General features: G+C 41.7%; 1 protein-coding gene across 1 annotated transcript in view; it reads right to left on the bottom strand.

The window, feature by feature from the left end:
- Positions 1-15,373, bottom strand: part of ofcc1 (orofacial cleft 1 candidate 1) — a 420,469-nt gene that overhangs the window by 234,074 nt on the left and 171,022 nt on the right. The window contains exon 12 of the mRNA XM_072248661.1: positions 6,911-7,142. Coding sequence (XP_072104762.1) covers positions 6,911-7,142 — 232 coding nt within the window. The remainder of the gene's footprint in view (positions 1-6,910; positions 7,143-15,373) is intronic.

Here is a 15,373-nt window from a genome sequence, read left to right as displayed (position 1 = left end):
TAGACTAACTGGCCTATAATTTCTATTCTTTTGCCTTTCTCCCTTCTTAAAGAGTGGAGTGACATGTGCAATCTTCTAGTCCTCTGGGACCATGCCAGAATCAAGTGATTCTTAAAAGATCATGACTAATACATCTGTTGTCTCTTCAGCAACCTCCCTCAGGACCTCTGGCATACAGCTAGTGTCTTCCACAGTAAAGACTGAAGCAAAGTGCTTAATAAATCCATCTGCCGTTTCTTTCTCTTCCATTACTATCTGACCAGCATCATTTTCCGGTGGTCCAATATCAACTCTCACCTCCCTTTTACTCTTTATATAAGTGAAAAAATGTTCAGTGACCTGCTTTATATTATTGGCTAGTTTGCCCTCATATTTTATCTTTTCTCTTCTTAAAGCTTTTTTAGTTGCCTTCTGTTGGATTTTAAAAGCTTCCCACTCAGTTCTTCTACCTTATGTGCCCCTTCCTTGGCTAATATGCTGCCTTAACTTCCCTTGTCAGCCACAGTTGCATTCCCCTGCCATTTGAGAACTTCTTTTGTGTGGCATATTTATCCTGCGCCTTGTGAACTATTCCCAAAAATTTTAGCTACCGCCACTCTGCCATCATCCCTGCTCCTATCCTCCTCCAATCCAACTGTGCAAACTCCTCTCTCATGCCTCTGTAATTCCCTTTATTCCACTGCGATACTGACTCATGTGACATGCTTCTCCTTCACAAATTACAGTATGAACTCAATCATATTATGATCACTGTCTCCTAAGGGTTCCTTTACATTAAGCTCCCTAATAAGATCTGGGTTATTACACAACACCCAATCTAAGAAAGCCTTTCCCCAAGTAGGCTCAAGCACAAGCTGCTCTAAAAAGCCATCTCGTAGGCATTCAACAAATACCCTCTCCTGTGATTCAACACCAACCCGATACAGATAAACGTCCCAGTTAGGCACCAAGCTGTCTTTCATATTCCAGTGAAGTTTCATGGCCATTTGATTTATTTGTAGGAAAATTTGTGCAGGACACACCCAGGTTCATTAGAACTACACAATGCTTTGTTACCAATACAAAACCAGAAAATGGTAGAAAATCCTAATAGTTATTTGAACCATTTTCTAATCACTCTTGCATGGACAGTTATTGTTGCTCAACCATAACTGCCCTAAAGAAGGTGGTGGTGAGCAACATTCTTGAATATCCGTACTCCTTAATAAGATGCTCCTAAAATAATGTTGGGTAGATAATTCAGATTCTGATTCAGAATCATTTTATCACATGTAACAGTGAAGGGATACTAATATACTTCCCAGTCATGACAGGTAATCTGTAGCTGCTGATGTTCACAGATGCGCTTGTCTTTCTTGGTGGTTGGGATCATGTGTTTGAAGGGAGCATTTGGAACAGCCACAGCAAGCAACAGCAGTGCATATTGTGGATGGTAGACACCGCAGGCATTGTGTGCTGCTGGTGGAGGGAATGAATGTCTAGTATATTTGATGAGGTGCCAATCACGTGGCTGCTTTGCCTTAGTGGTATCAAGCTCTTGAGTATTGTTGAAGTTCTGCCCATTCAGGGAAGTGGAGAGTATTTCAAGTGTCTTGACTTGTGTCTTGTCGATGGTGGAAAGAGTGTCAGAAGGTGAGTCACTCATTGCAAGATACCCAATCTCTGACAAAATCTTCATTTCATTTCAAGTACATTTATCATCTAAGAATGTATAGATTATACAACCTTGAGATTTGTTTGCTCACAGGTAGCCACAAAGCAAGAAACCTGAAAGAATCTAATTTAAAGAAAAAAAAGAATAAAAATAAAAGACCAACTCTTGATGCTCAAGAGAAAGAAAAAAATACAAGTCATTCAAACAACTGAAGCAAACAACAGCCATGAGGGTTTTTGTAGCCACAAGGACAGAGCACAGATCAAGTGACTGGTCCAATTGATTTCATGGTCAATAGTGAACTTCAGGATGTTGTCAGTGGAGCACTCAATGATGTTAGTTAAAGAGTAAGTAGTGAGATCTATCCATTGTGGAAACAACCATGGCCTGGCACCTGTCTACAGCAAACACAGGGACATCAATGGAATTTATTAAATGAATAGTTTCAAGTAGCCACTCATTCTCAAATGTTGCCCCTTGGGATTGAGAATGATTATGTTCCCTTTTAGATGGATTCTGAAATATGAGTACCAGTGTCACTGCCACAGATGGGGCAGGAGATTGCCAAAGGGACAGAGAAGTGGGTAGTTCGAGAGATGGTGTATTATTTCCTCCGTGTGTTCTTGATGGTTGACCTCGAGATTAGCCACAGCATCCCAAATACTCCGCATCCACCTTGAATGGTCATTGGGATTCTCATGAGTCAGAGAACATGTTGCAGTTCTTCAAGGAGACTGAGCACAGCCCTGAATCCATCCCTCTCTCTGCCTGATCACCTTTTTCAAGGGTACAGCTCAGAACAAAGTCATTTTATTCGGAGTCTGGTATTGGGCATGCAAATAATTGGTTTAGCCATTGTAATTTATCAGGGGATGTGAGCCTGACAGAGAATATTGACATTGGTTCACTTGTGTTTGAGCAAATTTCAAGGCTTTTATAGTGACAATGTTATATTTACTTTCTTCCAAATGCACAACAATCAACAAAAACTTGAAACTAAGACAACTACATTTATCTCAACAGCCATGAATGTCTATGAACTGAAAAGCCTTGTGTTTAACGCCTCTGTACGGCATTACAGAAGAATAACGCATAAAAATCAAGCTATATTATGACTACTTCAGATAACTATCTAGTACATTAACCATGCTCAATGGCATGAACATCCCAATGACCCAAGTAAAAAAACATTTCCATTGACAATTCATGGGAAAAGCTACCAACCATCAATTAGCAAGCACTGCAAAGCCATCTAATCAAATTAATCTTTTTTTTTAAACCCAGTAATCCAGAACGAGCAACAACAAAATAATTCAATTACCATGATTAACATTTTCATTTCCCATTCAGGCCGGTACATTTAGTTAAAAAACATCTGCAAGAGAAGATAATTTGGTAGGGAAAATGGAAGCAATATCATTAAATTTATCCATAATATTAGTCAATTATCAGAAATAGCTTATGTTTACCTCACAAAGGCCTTGTGCTCTCCAAGGACCCGAGAGTTTGATTGCTGATTCAACCCAGAATTTAGAAATCTCACCTGGGACTGAGTGTTGGGCTGTTTTCGCCTACTGCGAACAATTTGTGAGAGAGCTGTCTGGGCCATTGAGTCAAAGGGTTATACCACACTGAAACAGGCCCTTTGGCCCCACTGGTCCATTCTGACCAAGTGCCCATCTAAACTAGTTCCATTTGCCCATGTCTGGCCAATAAACTTCTAAACCTTTCTTAACCATGTACCTGTCCAAATGTCTTTCAAAAGTTGTTCATGTACCAGTCTTAGCCACTTAACTAGCAGCTCATTCCATACACCACAACCCTCCATGTAAAACAAGTTGCCCCTCAAATTCCTACTAAATCTCTCTCCTTTCACATTAAATCTATGCCCTCTAGTTCTTGATTCACCAACCATGCAAAAGACTGAGTGCATAGATTTAGTTCCTGAGAGAAGTAATGCATTAGGCCTTTAATCAAAATATTATATACTCAGTAAGCAGGATATCTACCAGGTGCCCACCTTGGACAAGTAAAGCATGGGTCCTTGTGACCAACATCTGCTGAGAGCATCCTGAAAGAAGAACACCAAATTTCGATAACACCCTACTCTTACATAATTATTGGAATCATTTGATTTGTTCTTCTCAGATCCAAAGTGGATGAATTTACATGTGCCCTTAGATTTGCCCATAAATGTAAACCACAGTGTCCAATTACTTTCAGTAAATTTGTGACTATAGCTATAATTCTTCCTCCAGGACCCTTGGCTCAATGTTAAGGCTGCATTACAGATAGATTAACACATGTCACCATGCATCAGTTGGAAAATTCATCCATTACCACTATGCTCTGTTCCTTCCCTACAATTGTAATCTATGCCAAAGTTTACCTCCCATTATATGGACTCATATTTCTTGGTCATAGTCTCTCTTGAGGAACCTTACCAACAGTCTTTGGGCAGCCCACCTGAAAATATTCATTCGGCCACAACCAATCTTCAGAAAACAGAATTCAACTCACTGAATCAAACATGCATACTCTTCAGAAATCTGGATAAAGTACTTTATCCGTGGAGTAATTTAAACTAATATGAATTCTCTTTTAATAATATGTCTTTTGTTCAGTCCTTTTCCTTAAATAATGGATTGACATTTGCAATTTTCCACCTAAAGAGTACAAATTCTAAATCCAGAGAGTGTCTAATTTTTCTTCCATTTCCTGAATACCTACTGTATATAATCAATCAGATGCAAGAGGAACTCAGCAGGTTAGGCAGTGCCTGAGAGAAGGAAATGAACAGCTGATGTTGCAGCTTCTAGAGATCTGCCTAACTTATCCCATTACTTTCTCTTGCTGCTTTCGTTTAACCCAATAAACCTTCTCCCTTTCACTAGTTTTATGTTTCCTTGCACAGCAGTTTTTTTTAATCTTTTCCTTCGATTGAAAGAATAGATGTAATGCACACAGCTAATAAGTCCAATTTTCTCTTAGTGATCACAATACTATTCGATAACACTTTTTGTTTTGAGTTAGAAGATCATGGGGGTCAAGTCATGATCTGGATGCTTGAGGACAGAAATCCAGGCTGGCACTGATAGGGAAGCTGACTTTGAAACACAAGATGTAAGCAATAGGAACAAGAGTGGGCCAGCTAGACCACTCCACACCTGAACCATCTCCAACCTCCATCGGTTTATAAAGCCCGAAATGTGTACCAGTACACTACTCACAATATTCATGCTTTAATTTTGTTTAATAATCTCTTATGTAGAATCTTACCAAAGAGTTTCAGTAAACCTAAATGTAGCACATCCACAGCAACACACACAAAATGCTGGAGGAACTCTGCAGGCCGGGCAGCATCTATGGAAAAGAGTAAACAGTTGACATTTTGGGCCGAGATCCTTCATCACGATTAGAAAGAAAAGGGAGAAGTCAGAGTAAGAAGGTGGAGGGAGCGGAGGAAAAAGTACATGGTGGCAGGTGGTAGGTGAAACTGGGAGAGAGGAAGGGGAGTGAAGTAAAGAGCTCGGAAGTTGATTGGTGAAAGAGATAAAGGGCTGGAGAAGGTGGTATCTGATCGGAGAGGGTAAAAGACCATGGAAACAAGGGAAGGAGGAGGAGCACCAGAGGGAGGTGATGGGCAGGTAAGGAGATAAGATGAGAGAGGGAAACAGGAATGGGGAATGGTGAAGGGAGGGGGTGCAATTAGCCGAAGTTCGAGAAATTGATTTTCGTGCCATCATGAAATATAAAGTTTTGCTCCTCCAAACTGAGTGTGGCCTCATTGTGACAGTAGAGGAGGCCATGGACTGACATATCGGACTGGGAACGGGAAGTACAATTGAAATGGTTGGCTATTGAGAGATCCCGCTTTTTCCAGCAGATGGAACGTAGGTGCTCAGCAAAGCTGTCTCCCAATCTATGTTGCGTCTCACTGATATACAGGAGGCCACACCAGGAGCACTGGATACAGTAGTTGACCCCAAAAGACCCACCGGTGAAGTGTTACCTCACCTGAAAGGACAGTTTGGGGCCCTTCACCGAACATCTGCGCTTAATTTACAGCACGGAATAGGCCCTTCCGGCCCTCGAGCCATGCCGCCTAGCAAGCCCCCGATTTAATCCTAGCCTAATCCTGCGACAATTTACAATGACCAATCTGTATGAGGAGACTGGAGCACCTGGAGGAAACCCATTCAGTCACAAGAGAACGTACAAACTCCTTACAGGCAGTGGCGAGAATTGAACCCAGGTCACTGGAACTGTAAAGCGTTGTGCTAACCACTATGCTACCGTAACGTCCCTTCCATAATGGGAAGCTAAACCAAGGCCTGTCCTACATTACAAGTGGATTGGGAAATCACCAGCCACTCATAGTGAGAATGAACTCAGAATTATTCATGGAATCTGGATCAACAGTTATTTCTCAACATAAAGCATTCAGAAAGTTTGTTCGATCATTATTATGTTACTTCTTTTGGGAGTAGGTTGTGTGAAAATTACAGTATCTGCCATACATCTCTTACATTCCTGCAATTCATTGCGATTCAAGTGAAAATGTAAAAAGTTGCAGATGTTGAAAATCCAGAATAAAATCACAAAATGCTGGAAATACTCAGCAATTCATGCCACATCCATGGAAAGAGTTATAAAGATAACACTCATGTCAAAGTCCCTTGATCAAAGACCTGGAAGCATAATGTACTTCCAGATGGATAGGTACTACATAAATGCTCATCTTTTTGCTTAACAAGAACACAAGATATTGTGCACAAGATAGTCAAGAATTCCAAGAAAATACTACAATTAAATACTGCAGCTGAAGTGCATTCTCACATAACGACCAATAAAAGGATTATCTATAATTCGATAAACTAGGTCATGATTATCCGAAAAGAAAAGCAGTTATTACTTCAGTCTATCCTTTGAAAATTGTCCCACCATATTATTTTAATGATAAGCATATATCAAACAAAGTCTTTTCATTTGAATTAAATTATCATAGCCATTATGATCTATCTGGACACTTTTTCATGCCAGGTAACTTCCCATTGGTACTTTTCAGTAACCATCGTTATATGCAAGAGTTTGAGAGGAAACAAATCTAACTATGAAGATGAAGATATCATTTGTTGGAGAGGTGGAAAGAATGGCCAGATGATTAATTCATCACGCTCCAATTACAGAAAACCAGTGTGAAACCACTATTAAAGACACAGTGCCCACATTGATTCAGTCATTCAGGTCACTAACCTTGTGGTCGACCAGAAGGCCAACTGCATTTAGGCAGCAGGTGGAGATCTCGAAATTCAGACTGCTGGGTCCAGAAAACCTTTGGCTCATGGGTATGGTCCACTGTGTTCTCACTGGTCCTCAGTTGCTTCGTGGAGTTAGAGCACTCATGAGAAGTGAGCAGTTGCGGAGGAAGCTGCAGTTCCACTGCACATTGCTCCTGTCCTAAAAGGGATCTGGGGAGCTTCATTATCTGTGAAAGAGTTCCAAATCAAACTGTTACTTGTCAATGCAGATAAGATGGCCTTCCATATTATATTCAGATTGTAGTACTTTTATGGGAGCAGCTATAGAAAGTATTAAATTCACGTGTGTCAAAAGCTTCTGTGCCTTATATATGAGACTGTCTTCATGTTCTGCACTGGCCATTGTAAGCTTGTCAGGCTGTAATTATAACCTCCAAACTCCAGCATACTTCACTGGAATCTATTATCAGCCAGATTTATGGAGATCAATTCTATGAGAAATGAAGATCTTGAAAGTGCTAAGTTACATTATTCGTTCTTTTTAACCACTAACATCATTTACAGACTTGCAGGCACTGCTCCCCCAGAGATCCAAAGACACACTACAACAGAAATTGAAAAAGGTAAACAGAACTCGGATCCACGGCACCCACTACATCATCATGTGCCAGTTTCCAACCGCCTAAAATCGAGGAAAAGCTTTGCTACATTGGAGGAACTACCGCACGGAACATCCCCCAAACATACAGGATTGACCTCTGGCAACAAAGAGAAGCCAGAACCCCACCAAACAATACAGTGCAAGGCCCCACAGGAATGTTGCCAGACGAGGCATGGCTTGACAGACGGAAGTGGTTCACTCTCAACAGAGCGAGACCGGGAGTTTGTAGGATGGGAGACAATATGGTGAAGTGGGGTTTAAAGACCAACGAATCCTGTGAGTGTGGCGAAAGGCTGCAGAACATTGAACATGTTCTGCGCAGCGGCCCACTCTCACCTGATTTAGCTGACACTGACCTGCTCAACGTCAACCAAACAACATGAGAGTGGCTGGCTGTCTGGTGTGACAGGCTATGAATGAATGACTTTATTCATTATTGAAGAAAGGGGAAGTTGAATATAAAAGTAGGGTGTCACAGTAGCGTAGTAGTTATCACGTCTCTTTACAGTACCTGTGACCAGGGTTCAATTCCTGCCACTGCATTAAGGTGTTTGTACATTCTCCCTGTGATCAGGTGGGTTTCCTCCGGGTGCTCCGGTTTCCTCCCACAGACCAAAGACATACCGGTTGGTAGGCTAATTGATCATTGTAAATTGTCCTATGATTAGGCTAGCATTAAATTGGGGGATTGCTGGGCGGTTGGCTCGAAGCACCAGAAGGGCCTATTGCACACCGAATCTCAATACATAAATAAATAATGAAAAGCATGACAATGATAACTGCTTGCAAATGTATCTTAAATGTTAGACAGAAATTTTGGAACTGGAGGCCAAGACAGAATGAATAGTCAAATTCACTTAAAAGAACGGACAATGACTGCAGGACACAGAATAAAGGTTAAGATGAAATTTAAGGGGTCAGGCAGTAGTAGATTCATACAGTCTGAAAACAGGCCCTTCGGCCTAACTGGTCCATTTGCCTGCATTTGGCCAATCTCCCTCTAAACCTTTATTATCCACGTACTTGTCCAAGTGCCTTTTAAATGTTGCTCATGTACCTGCCTCAAACACTTCCTGAGACAGCTCATTCCATACACTGGCTACTCTCTGGGTGAAAAATATGCCCTCGTGATCATAATAAACTTGACCCTTCCCATCTTAAACTTGTGCCCTCGTCTTGACTCCTAAACTCTGGGTTAAAGACAATGCACTTTCAACTCTCTGACTGGTTTAAAGTTATGTACCTCGTAATTTTGAACACCTCTATAAGGTCATCCCTTATTCTCCAATCTAAAGCTCATGGAAAATATTTTAAATCCTCAAGCTAATGGGAAAGGGGAGAAACCATGGTGGGGACAATACCCTAGATCAAATTCAACAACCATCTGGACAAGCATTTGGATCTATAACTTCCTGGGCTTGGGAACAAGAGCTGGAAGCTGGGATTAGCCAAAAAGCTTTTCTTGGCTGGGTGAGAAACGCTGTGCTTAATGGCCTTCTTCTTAACCATGAATTCCAATAATTTTAAAACAGTTTTTAAAAAATCAAGTCACTGTCATTATTAAGAACAATGAACCAGCTGGAAATTGCTAGAAAAGTCGAGAAAATTTAAAACGTTAACAAAATTTGTCCTCGTTAGTATCCTCATAATCCAAAATCTAATCTAAAAATTTCAATTGATTTTATCAAACCCAACCTAAATGTCACACACCCATAGAAGGCTGTTTCCGAATAGAAAAGGTGCAGGCTTTATGTCCAATGTTAATGACTATGATTAAGTAATATCACATTTGTAAGGTTTGGGCCATATCTATAAAGTCAATATATCTGATGGCTTCCGAATGAAAAGGGGCCAGAAAAATAAACTTTTATCTCAGCCCCTTGTTGGTGCCTGGTTATTGAAGAGTGAGTGATGTAAAGGGTTATTAGCAGGATAGTAAGGCAGCAAGAAGACACACACACATGCAATACTGCAACAATGTGAAGGATAAATCCTGGGATTCCCCTCAAACCCTTCCTCAGAATTTATTTATCATTGGGAATGCAAACATGGTAGAACTGTTGCTACACATTCAAACTGTAGGAAATATGGCTGCTTATAGCTCTTGAGGTCAATGAAAGACTACCAGTCAGAGAGTGGATCCCTGCTTCCAGCTACCAGATAGCCTTGAAGGCAGATCCAAGAAGTGAAATAGAAAAAGACCTGCAAATAGCCAACCTATACTCTGGAGCAAGTATTTCATCGTAGTGAACTTCAAGTATATGTCTGTCTTGTTATGATCATAGGAGCAGAATTAGGAGATCTGCCCATTGAGTCTGGTCCGCTATTTAATCAGGGCTAATTTATTATCCCCTTCAACCCCATTTTCCTGCCTTCTTCCATCATTTTGACACTCTTTTTGCACATTTTGCGTGCCAGTTTCCAATGAGACACTGGATTGAGTTGAGAGAGAGAGAGTTTAAAAGAAGCGAGTGGGGGTAGTCAGCACTTTTTGCAGATCACAGTTCCCAAGGAGATATCGGAATGCACAAAGGGAGATGGAGCTTAAAACAAATGAGCGGATGATGCACAATTAGGCACTCAGCAAGGGCCAATAAAAAGAAGTTATTTTTCAGCAGGCCAGCCATTGTGGAAGTGGCCATTATGTGACTGGGCCAGTGTTAGAGAGGGGATCTGAGGCTTTTGCGCATCAAGACTTCGGTGAGAAGAAGCAAAGGCGTTATTTATTCTATTCTTTCTTTCTTTTTTATTGTGCGTTTAGAACAGTGGGGTTGCCAGGTGGGATAGTGGTATGTTCCTCTTGCAGGATTTGGCAAGGCAGGGAGACACGCGGTGTCCCTGACAGCTACACCTGCAAGATGGGCATCCCGCTGTAGCCTCTAGCAGTCCATGTTCAGGAGCTGGAGCTGAAACTAAATGAACTCCAGATCATTCGGGAGGCTGAGGGGTTGATCAACAGGACACACAAAGAGTAGTTAACACCCAAGATACAGGACACAGGTAACTGGGTGACCATAAGGAGGGAGAAAGGAGGTAGGCAATACTGTCAGTGGCCAATCCTTCAACTGCAGGTATACTGCTTTGGATACTGTTGGGAGAGACGACCTAGCAGAGGAAAGTCACAGCAGTGAGGTCTCCGGCACTGAGTCTGGCTCTGTGGCTCAAAAGGAAAGTGAGAGGACAAGGCAAGCTGTAGTGACAGGAGATGAGAGTTGCAAGTTGATGAGAATGAGAGCGCAGGAATAGATAGAGCTGTGGTTGTGGAGAAAGATGTGTTTAAGCCTATACATACAGTCAGGAATCAAAAGGAGTCAACTGGGATGAGTGTTCCGAGCTGTGTATATTTCAATGCAAGGAGTATTGTAGAAAAGGCAAGTGAGTTTAGCGCATGGATCAGCAAATGGAATTGTTGCTTTATGTGAAAACTGATTGCATGAGGGGCAGGACTGGCAGCTCAATGTCCCACAGTTCAGTTGCTTCAGATATGATAGAGTGGGAGGGATTAAAGAGGGAGAGGTGGTACTATTAGTCAGGGAGAATATCATGGCAGAGATCAGCCAGGACAGACTGGAGAGCTCATCTGGTGAGGATTTATGGGTAGAACTAAGCAGTAAGAAATATGAACATATTAATGGGATTATATTATGGACCACCCAATTGTCTGCAGGATTTGGAGGAGGAAATTTGAAGAGAGATCGCAGACTATTGCAAGAAACATAAGGTTGTGGTAGTAGGTGAATTTAATTTTCCACATATTAACTGGGACTTCTATACTATAGAAGGGCTGGATGGGATAAAGTTTGTCAAATATGTTCATTATAGTTTCCTTTATCAATACATAGAAGTCCCAACTAGATCTCCTATCAGGGAATGAGACAGGACGGGTGACAGAAGTTTGTGTAGGGAAAAAAATTGCATCTACTGATGATTACGCCGTTAGTTTCAAGGTAATTATGGAAAATGATAGGTTGAGATTCTAAATAGAGGGAAGACCAATTTTAATGGTATCATAAAGGATCTGGCAAGCATGGATTGGGATAGGTAGCTTCCTGGCAAAGGTGTACTTAGTAAATGGGAGGCCTTCAAAACTGAAATTTTGAGAATACAGAGTTTGTACGTTCCTGTCTGAATAACAGGCATGAATAACAGATTTAGGGAACCTTGGTTTTTGAGAGGCCCTGGTTAAGAAAAGGAGGGAGCAGCCTAGCAGATATAGGCAGGCAAGAACAAATGAGGTACTTGAGGAGTGTAAGAAATGCAAGAGAACACTTAGGAAGGAAATCAAGAGGACTAAAAGAAGACATGAGGTTGCTCTAGCAGTCAAAATGAAGAAGAAACCTGAGGGCTTCTACAGATATATTAAGAGCAAAAGGACAGCAAGGGACAAAATCATGTGGTAAACTGGATCAGCAAATTTGCAGATGACAACAAGATTAGGGGTGTATTGGGCAGCAAAGAAGACTATTAAAGCTTGCAGCGGAATCTGGACCAGCTGGAAAAATGGGTGGAAAAATGACGAATAGAATTTAATACAGACAAGTGTAAAGTGTTGTACTTTGGGAAGACCAATGAGGATAGGTACACGGTGATCAGCAGATCACTGAGGGGTGCGGTAGAACAGAGGCATCTGGGAATATAGATCCATAATTCCTTGAAAATGGTTTCGCTGGTCGATAGGGTCGTAAAGAAAGCTTTTGGCACATTGGCCTTCATAAGTCAATGTACTGAGTACAGGAGTTGGAATATTATGTTGGAAATTATATAAGACATTGGTGAGTTCCAATTTGGAGTATTGTGTCCAGTCTTGGCTACCTACATACAGGAAAAATGTAAATAAGATTTAAAGAGGGCAGCGAAAATTTACAAAGGATGTTGCCGGGACTTGAGAGCCTGATTTATAAGACCATAAGACATAAGAGCATAATTAGACCATTTGGCCCATCGAGTCTGCTCTGCCATTCAATCATACCTGAACCCTTTTGTCCCTCCTCAGCCCCACTCCCCAGCCTTCTTCCCATAACCCTTGATGCCATGTCCAATCAAGAACCTATCAATCACTGTCTTAAATACACCCAACGACCTAGCCTCCAGAGCTGCCTGTGGTAACAAATTACACAAACATACCACCATCTGGCTAAAGAAATTTCTCCGCATCTCTGTTTTAAATGGATGCTCCTCTATCTTGAGGCTGTGTCCCTCTTATCCTACACTCCCCCACCATGGGAAATATCCTTTCCACTTCTACTCTGTCTAGGCCTTCCAACATTCGAAAGATTTCAGTAAGATTCTCCTCATTCTTCTAAATTCCAGTGAGTACAGACCCAGAGCCATCAAACATTCCTCACATGACAACCCTTTCATTCCTGGAATCATCTGTATGAACCGCCTCTGAACCCCTTCCAATGTCAGCACATCTTTTCTTAGATAAGGAGACCAGAACTGTTCATACCACTCAAGGTGGGTCCTCGCCAGTGCCTTATAAAGTCTCAGCATTACATCCCTACCCTTGTATTGTAGACCCCTTGAAATGAATGCTAATATTGCATTTGCCTTCCTCGCCATTGACTCAACCTGCAAGTTAACCTTTAAGGTGTTTTGAAAAAGGACTCCCAAGTCCCTTTGCATCTCAGATTTTTGGATTTTCTCCCCATTTAGAAAGTAGACTGCACGTTTATTTCTACTACCAAAGTGCACAACCATGCATTTTCCAACACTGTATTTTATTTGCCACATTCTTGCCCATTTTCCTAATCTCTGAGTCCTTCTGCAGCCTACCTGTTTCCTCAACACTACCTGCCCCTCCACGAATCTTCATATCATCTGTGAACTTGGCAGCAAGGCCATGTATTCCATCGTTTAAATCAATAACACACAGCATAAAAAGAAGCAGTCCCAACACGGACCCCTGCAGAATAACACTAGTCACTGGCAACCAACCAGGAAAGGATCCTTTTATTCCCACTCGCTGCCTCCTATCAATTAACCAATGATCTAACCATGCCAGTAACTTTCTTGTAACACCATGGGGCTCTTAAGTTGGTAAGCAGCCTCATGTGTGGTACCTTGTCAAAGGCTATAAGACCATAAGAGCAGAATTGGACCATTCAGTCCATCGAGTCTGCTCTACCATTTCATGGCATTTCCTGGATCCCATTCAAAGCCATACACCTGCCCTCTCACCATTACCCTTGACATCCCAACCAATCAGAGATCTATCAATTTCCACTTTGAATATACCCACGGACTTGGCATCCACCACAGTCTGTGGTAGAGTGTTCCACAGATTCACCACGCTCTGGCTAAAAGTAATCCTCCTTACCTCTGTTCTAAAAAGCCACCCCTTAATTTTGAGGCTGTGCCCTCTAATTCTGGATAACCCCACCAGAGGAGACATCCTCTCCACATCAACCTTTTCTAGTCCTTTCAACATTCAGTAGGTTTCAATGAGATCCCCCTGCATTCTTCTGACGTTCAATAACAGGCCCAAAGCTGTCATACACTCCTCATATGTTAACCCCTTCATTCCCGAAATCATCGTGAACCTCCACTGGACTCCCTCCAATGACAATATATCCTTCCTGAGATAAGGGGCCCAAAACTGTTGACAATACTCCAAGTGTGGCCTGACTAGTGTTTTATAAAGCTTCAGCATTATCTCCTTGATTTTAAATTCTATTCCCCTTGAAATAAATGCCAACATTGCATTTGCCTTCTTTACCACAGACTCAACCTGTGAATTAATCTTCAGGGAGTCTTGGACAAGGAATCCTAAGTCCCCTTGCACCTCTGATGTTTGAATTTTCTCCCCATTCAGATAATAGTCCTCACTATTGTTCCATTTACCAAAATGCATTATCATACATTTCCCAACACTGTGTTCCATCTGCCATGTTTTTGTCCATTCTTCCAATCTAAATCCTGCTGCAATTGCGTTGCTTCCTCAGCACTACCTATCCTTCCACCTATCTTCGTATCATCTGCAGACTTTGCCACAAAGCCATCAATTCCACTATCTCAATCACTGACAAACAATGTGAAAAGTAATGGTCGCAATACTGACCCCTGAAGAACACCACTAGTCAATGGCAACCAGCCAGAAAAAGCCTTCCTTACTCCCAAATGCTACCTCCTGCCTGTCAGCCATTCCTCTATCCATGTCAGTGTCTTTCCTGTAACATCATAGGATTTTATCTTGTTAAGCAGCCTCATGTGAGGCACCTTATCAAATGCCTTCTGAAAACCTAAGTAAATGACATCCACTGCCTCTCCTTTGTCTACCTCCCTTGTTACTTCCTCAAAGATTCTAATAGATTTGTCAGCCAAGATTTCCCTTTACAAAAACCATGCTGACTTTGACTTATTTTACCATTAGTCTCCAAGTACCCCGAAACCTCCTCCTTAATAATGGACTCCTACACTTTCCAACCACTGAGGTTAGGCTAACTGGCTTATATTTTCCTTCCTTTTGTCTTCCACCCTTCTTAAAGAGTGGAGTGACATGTCCAATCGTCCAGTCCTCTGGGACCATGCCAGAATCAAGTGATTCTTGAAAGATCATGACCAATGCATACATTATCTCATCAGCAACCTATTTCAGGACTCTGGGATGTAGTTCATCTGGTCCAGGAGACTTATCCACCTTAAGATCTTTCAGATTACCTAGCACTTTTTCCTTTGTACTAGCAATGGCACTCACTCCTGCTGCCTGACACTCATGGACCTCTGGCATACAGCTAGTGTCTTCCACAGTAAAGACATAAACAAAGTACTTAGAAAGTTCATTTGCCATTTTGTTGT

Source organism: Mobula birostris, chromosome 1, assembly GCF_030028105.1.
Source record: "Mobula birostris isolate sMobBir1 chromosome 1, sMobBir1.hap1, whole genome shotgun sequence".
Lineage (NCBI taxonomy): Eukaryota > Metazoa > Chordata > Chondrichthyes > Myliobatiformes > Myliobatidae > Mobula > Mobula birostris.
The sequence above is the reverse complement of the archived record's forward strand: the minus strand, read 5'-3'. Positions and strand labels throughout refer to the sequence as shown.